This window comes from Lygodium microphyllum, chromosome 5 (genome assembly GCF_053477565.2).
Source record: "Lygodium microphyllum isolate KBCC chromosome 5, Lygodium_microphyllum_v1.1.10, whole genome shotgun sequence".
Classification (NCBI taxonomy): Eukaryota; Viridiplantae; Streptophyta; class Polypodiopsida; order Schizaeales; family Lygodiaceae; genus Lygodium; species Lygodium microphyllum.
Genome location: NC_141139.1, coordinates 5,215,615 through 5,222,808, shown reverse-complemented (window position 1 = coordinate 5,222,808; position 7,194 = coordinate 5,215,615). Strand labels below are relative to the sequence as shown.

Below are 7,194 nucleotides of genomic sequence, written 5' to 3'. Positions count from 1 at the left end.
CAATTTGCTCTTCTTTGGTCAAGGCTTCATAAGGTAGTCTAGAGTGGAGGGAGAGCCAACAAGCTTGCTATTAACACCGGTTTTTTTGCTAGATGTAACAATGAAATCGAAATCCTACCTCACCTCTTTGTAGTCAAAATAGCTCTCTCCTTCTTGCATAATAAAGTAATAAGGTACTATCACTCCTTTATGTTACCTAGAAGGAATTAGTCCCAAGAGAATTCTATGGTTTGCTTACTGCTACATGGATTGTGATTAGAGCTAATTACATTTGGTTCATTTGGGTTTAAAGAAATGCAATCCTTTTTCAAGGGACTTGTCGGAATAACATTCGTGGTCTAATGTGGTTTCTTTTGTCCCATGTCTTAGATAAAAGATCGTCGATGATCCAAGATTGCCTACTTCTTTACTCATACATCATACTCATACATCATACAAGATGCTGCACTGCTGCCCGCGAGAATGGAGTTTATTACACCATTTCGCTACCACTTGAGCTAGTAGTTCTTAGCAGGCTTTTGATACTTAGCCACGATGTAAAGATTTGGTGTAAATATTTTTTCATTTCGTGCTAATACGTTAATGCCTTTCTTAAAGTAACAATCATAATATCAATAATACGTCTCTTTTCTAGAAAGACGCTTATCCAGTATCTAGAGCTTAGAGCCAGCTCTTCGCCTCTGCTGCTCTCTCAACATGGCGTGAATGATGATAGGCGGTACAATGGCTTGAAGCCTGGGTAAATAGGACAGGGCCATAATAATAAGCTACGGATAGCTCCCACACACAGTTTCCCTACCCGATGGATACTCGAATGGCTCGTCTTGATCTGACCCCCCAGTCAGCAGCACCATCGCCATTGTTGTGTCCTTATACGTCTCAGGTAATGATCAGAGCTGCTGCTTCCTCCTCCTCTTCTGCTTCTTCTCCGTCCTTTTTTTGCTCTTCTCCTTGGAAGCTTGTTCGTCCTGGAGTAGCAGGGAGGCCGGCCGTGTCCTCGAGGAAGCTTGTTGCATCTTCGTGCATTGTCACCGAAACATCATCGCTCCGTGGAAGCTCTCCTGATGCTGGCTCTGCCCCGAAGTGCCGACGCCTGATCCTTCTGCGCCATGGCAAAAGTTCCTGGTCTGATCCCCTCCTTAAAGGTCAGTGGGTTTTGCCCGTTTGTAATTACTTGCCTAGTATGAAAAGAGTGGTCGAGGTTTTCGTACTTGTCCTTGTTATGTCCTTGCTTTTATGCTGCAAACAATGCATATCCAGAGTTAAGTATATCTAAAGTTCAATCAATAAGTAATCAAAATCTAGTAGCACAATCTGTTGATTAGGACACTACGTTTGCCAAGCCTTGATTACAATGCTATCTGTGTGTTGGCACTTTTCCAGCTGGAATTGATTTGAAGGTAGGCTCAACATCCACGATATTGGGCAATAGATTTGAAGACGTCAACAGCAACATTGGTGTGATTCTAGCCAAAAAAGGTGACGATGACGATGTCGAGGCATGAAGTTAATCCACAGGTTAACGAACACATGGGAGAACTACTTGTCATATATTACGTATGAGAGTTTTCACAATAGAATGGCAAAAATTTGGATGAGGAGTTTTTTCAACCATGGGCAGCAGCTATGGGAGACAACCACATGCTATGTGGTAGAATGCTAGAATTGGCTGCCATCTCGTGTTAGCCCATATTTTTATCCTCTATGACATTGATTGGTTTAGAAATACTTCAATGCTTGATCAAGATGTGTCAATCATGTAGGTGAGATGAGTTGGAACTTTGTGTGGCAACATAAAAGCTTGGTCCATTCAAAGGAGTTAAAGGGATGAGCTAGGTGCTAAGGCACTATGGGTGTCCACATGGGTAGCTTGAAGATGTCCAAGGTTGGAAGGAGGGTAACATGTTGAGGAGTAGTTAGCAGTTTGAAGTTGTTAGGGGGGGCCTACTAATGGTGCTTTTGTTAATGAATAGTTGTGGAATCATATACACGTATCTACACATGCATGCATACCAATGCATATGCACATTCACGCATTCACAGATGCAAATAACAATAGTTTACTTAACTTGCAATGCTATTAACTCAACTATAAATTCAGCAATAAAAGACTTCACACAAGGGGAGCTAGAATGCTCCTACTTAGAGAGAGAGAGAGAGCACAATTTGGCCCCAAGGCTTGGCACCCCTGTCAAAAGATGACGTACCAGCGAGACAATAGGGTTTGCGGAGAGGAACACGGAATGAACTCGGCAAACATGGAGAAGAGAAGAGAAGAGAGAAGAAACTCTGATGAATGGAATGATGAAGATCTAAATCATGGAGTGAATGTGATACAAGGGAACAAGGATGCCATAGCACAAGGAAGATGATGAAGACAGCCACGAACCACGAACCGCGATGTCCTCCTGAAGGGGTGTGAGGGTAGTGGAGAGGTTGGAGAGAAGAGGTGACGGACTGAATGAATTAGCCGTGAGGAATGAATGAGAGAGTGGCCTATAAATAGGCATAGTCAGTCTAGGATGGCGCCTCTTTTTGGGGCTGCAAACCCTAAACGCAAAACGCAGAAATGCAAAAAACGCAAACTGCGGGTGAAGGGGACAATATCCCCTCTCAGGCCCAAAAAGGGGAACAAGAGAAGAGTGAGGTGGAAATACAATGCTACATGCTGAAGAATGCTTATGCAGCAGGTGTTACTTGGAGAGTGTCCCTCGTGGGGAAATTGTTTACTTGCCCAAGCACCCTAGTACAAAGATGATGAAAATATGCAATGCATAGGAGGAATGTCGGACTTTGTGTGGTGCCGAGAACCATAAGGATATGCCCGTACTCGATCTTGGGAGGTGGCTCCATGCTGACCAAGGGACGAAGGCAAAAAGAAGAGGAGGAAGAAGATGTAGAGGATCCCTAAGATCTAAGATTTCCACCGGAAAGGGAACCTGCGGTAAAGAACAGTAGACAGAGTGAAGCGGGGAATCCGAAACTCAATCTCGGGAGAGAAGCCACCAGCTCCGTACATCCATGCCGGAAGGAATATGAAGGCCTCGTCACCAAGTTGCGGCTGAACCTCCGAGGTCCCGATCTAGATGGTACCTGAAGATCCTGGGTATCAGTAGAAGAGATGACTGGTCGAAGACAGCCACCCCAAGAAAGTAGAGGATGGGTGAAGAACTTCATGTGGAGTAGGTTTCCCCTCTAAGGTGGGAGGTGGAGGAGCCCTCGCTGAAGTTGAAGAAGAAGTAGATGCCCCCTCTGAGGGCAAAGAAATAACATCCCCCTTTGAATCCCCCTCTGAAGTAGATAGGGAATCCAAAAACTCATGGATCACGGACTCCGAAATGTCTGATGATGAAGAAAGTGCTGTTGGTCGTGCCAAAGAAGGTATTGGGGATGCCGAAGAGCTCCCAGAGGTAGCCTCTCGAACGTGAGTAGTCGAGGGTGAAAAAAGGTGGGGCTCAGAATGAGCAAGAGGTGGGCAACAATCGCTGTCTCTTAGTGGAGCAGACTGGGTAGCTGAAGAAGAGGAAGGAGTCCAGCAGCCACTGTCTCTCGAAGGAGTAGACTGACGAGGAGACGGTATCAAACAATCACTGTCTCTCAATGGAGCGGATTGCAGATCCGTAGGTCGTGGAAGCCACTGTACCTGAAAATAAGTGGGAGAAGATTGTCGTTGGTATTGCGACGATCTCCAGGAGGTCGTAGCGCCAATCGATCCTCCATGTGCTCGAAAGGACTTACTGTGCATTGGATGTGTCTTATTGCCTTGAGCATAGTACTCTGATAGCCGATGTAGAACGATCTCTGTGGCCCAGAAAGGAGAGGTGGCACAAGGAGTGCTTGGTGGAAGATGCATATACTCTGGGGGGTAGAGAGCAAAGGTTGATGTCGACAGTCTTCGGTGGGATGACCGTTCGTGCCACAATAGGAACACCTAGTAGGCTGGTCATCTATTGGTAAAGAAGCCATGGATACCAATGTGCCTTGCTGAAGAAGGAAGAGGTCAGCCATGAATCATGAATCGCAATGTTCGCCTCAAGGGGTGTGAGGGCAATGCAAAGCACGAACTGCAATGTCCGCCTCAAGGGGTGGAAGGGTAGTGGAAGGGCTGAAAGTGAGCTGCGAGTGGGAGGAGGATGCGACCAACAGTAAGAGGTTGCAACCAGTAGAAAAACGTAGGTGAGGAGAGAGAAAGACTAAAAACGCAGGCGGCAGGAGAGAGAAAGACTGAAATCGTAGGCAGGACAGCCTGTAGGAGAGAGAAAGACTAAAAACGTAGGCAATAGGTGAGAGAAAGACAAAAAATGAAAACAAGTCAGCCTGCAAGAAGAGAAATACTAAAAACGCAAGAAAAAACAGCAGCAGTAGTCAATATGCTGAAATCAGCTCCATACAGTGTGTGATAGGCTGGAAATAGGCGGCAGACTGTTGTAGACAGCAATGGCCAGCTTGGACCGCGATGTCTGTCACAAGACTGTGACAACTATTTTCTTTTTGCTGATTTCCTTATTATTATTTTATTTGGTTTTTCTTTTTGGAAGGATCCCTTTTGAAATCTAAATGCCTGAGTTGCATGGCCAGTATGTGAATCGGACAGGAATGTCTAGTGAGTCAAGATTGGACAGTTAAGGTTCAGTACAAGTTTGGAAGAGACTGATGGCACTGTAGATTGACAAGTCTGGAAGAGACTTGTGAAAGTGTATATGGACAAGTGTGTTGAAGAACTAGCCTGGAAGAGACTAGTTCAAAGTGAAGATGGACAAATCTTCAAGAGATTAGTCCATGTGGGGTCATCAGTGGAAATTCACTTTCAGTTGAGCTACATTACAAATTTGGATGTAGCCATAGTCTGCAAAGATGGTCAGAAGACTAGTGGGATGCAATGGAAGCAACTCCTAAAATTTAGGGAGTTACTATTTTTGGACCTCAGAATCCGTTCACGTCATTATCTTCGTTTTTGCACGAGAATTAATCCTATGGTCTGTGCCGAGGTCAAATTTCGCACCGAGAATGGAGAATTTTAAACCGGAAGGTTAGAACGGGAAATATCTTACAGTGCTGCCACTTGGCACAAATGTGTGCACTTACCTCTTTTAAGGAGGGCTGGCGTGCAGTTTTTGGGCTTAGAAGGGCTCATTTGAGAAGGATAGCTGCAGATGGAGAGCTCTTGAGAGCTTGCCTACCTTGTCCATGATGCACAGAGGCTTGAGCTTGCTTCCTACTCTCTCTCTCTCTCTCCCTGACAGTATGGTTATGCTGCAGAATCAAGGGCCTTTCTTCTGATTTAGGTACAGCTGTGTGGAATATGCTGTTTTTGCATGAGGCAAGAGCCTCTTTTCTCCAGGAACAGGAGAGGTTGGTAACCTCACCAAGCAAGTGTCTGAAACAGCACTAAATCAGTACAGATTTTGGACTGTTCAGAGGGTAATTCAGAGCCCAATTGATGTCAGAATCAAGGGGCACTTGGCACAAATGATGCAGGACAGTGCAGGGAACAATATGAGCTGAGAACAGGTTTCAAAACAGGTCTGAACCAGTAATTACAGTGGGCTGAACAGTACAGGGAACAGTATGAGTTGAAAACAGGTTTTAGAACAGGTCTGAACCAGTAATTACAGCAGACTGAAATGGTCAATTTTGCACTCCAACGAGAAGTTTCAGAGTTGGGCAGAATTTCCCCTCTTGGTTAACTTGTTTTGGGCCAGTAATTGTACTGTTATGCTGCCAAATTTCACCCAGAATAGGTGAAAGACAGCCCATTGTACTTTCTCACTTTAAAAATAAAGAAATACCGCAAGGGGCGCCTGGCTTAGGGACCAACAGGGTGTCTGTGTGGCAACAGGAGCATTCTAGCTTCCTGTATTTCTTCTTGATTCTGTGTCTTTAAGTTCAGGTAAAGTGGGCGACTGTGAATTGGGTGAAAGCATTTATATATTTTGGTTGTACACTACCGCCCTTCCCAGTGAACAGGCCGGTTACATGGTTCCGTTGCCGGGACCAAACCACTTTTTCCCTAAAGAGTGAGCCAGGGTTTGTTTGGGTGTAAGACACAGAATTGTGCATTATGGCTGATAGAAAGGAAAACACTAAAGAGGAAGCGTCTTCATCACAAGAGATCCCTGTTGTTCATGAGGTGGGAGAGTCTTCTAGACCTCCAGAGTTTGTTACTCCTGTTATGGTTGAGCCACAAGTTCTTACGGCTTCTTCTATGGATGAAGACATTTCAAGACTCAGTTAGTTGCTGCTGTGAGTATGTTTACTCAAGTGATGCAGAATCCAAGATTTTTGGCATTTTTGCAGTCCTCCCTTCCTTTACAGCAAGTTGGGCAATCTGCAAAGATTTCGGATCCAGTAGAGGTCCAGGATAAGGGTAAGCATGCTGCAGATTCAGTGGAAACACCAAGGCAGCTTGCGGAGTCAATGGAGACTCCAAGATTAGTTTCGACTGTCCAGGAACAGGTGGCGGAAACGCTAGTTACACAGGCATTGCCAGTTCAGCGCCACTTTATAGCAGCCAAATGTTGGCTTAAATGGACAAGGAAGCAATTTTCAGGCTTTACCACAGATTTTCCCACCGACCTCTATACATCCTGGGTACTTTGGAGGTGGATTTGTATTTCAGAGTATGGCTGGTTATGCGCCTGGAAACCAGATTTATGTACCAGGAACAGTGTTTGGGGGTACACAGGGTTTTATGCCAAACCCCATGTATGGCAATATAGGCATGCAGCCTGGATTTCAGGGAGTTCAGGGCAGTTTTGGCATGCCACAGGGCACTTTTGGTATGGCTGGTTATCAAAATCAGCAAGCAAGTATTGTGTCTACAAGCCTTGTAGTCAGTGGTCCGGAAACTCCCATGCCACATGTTAGTGTTCCTATGTTACAGGCATATCCTACGGACCCTTTGATGGCTCAAGAGAAGCCAAAGCCATACAAGGAAGGTGGTGCAGCCGTACGGTTTGACATCTTTCGAGGATTTGAAGATAGGACTAAGGCTCTCTCTTTCTTACAGCAGTTTGATGCCGCATTTGCAGGAGGGAACTTTACAGAACCTTCTAAGGTCCGGGAAGCTGCCACTTTTCTTAAGGACAATGCTACTCAACGGTGGAGTACACTATTGATGCAAGGACAGGCTCCTGCCACTTGGACTTATTTTAAGCAAGTATTTGCTTCTGCTTGGTTGACCAATGAATTTGA

General features: G+C 45.3%; 1 protein-coding gene across 1 annotated transcript in view; it reads left to right on the top strand.

Moving 5' to 3' along the window:
- The first annotated feature begins 622 nt into the window (after positions 1–622).
- The window catches only part of LOC148035469 (Phosphoglycerate mutase family protein), a 31,160-nt gene continuing 24,588 nt past the window's right edge, over positions 623–7,194 (top strand). The window contains exon 1 of the mRNA XM_087677423.1: positions 623–1,145. Coding sequence (XP_087533549.1) covers positions 803–1,145 — 343 coding nt within the window. The 5' untranslated portion in view covers positions 623–802. The remainder of the gene's footprint in view (positions 1,146–7,194) is intronic.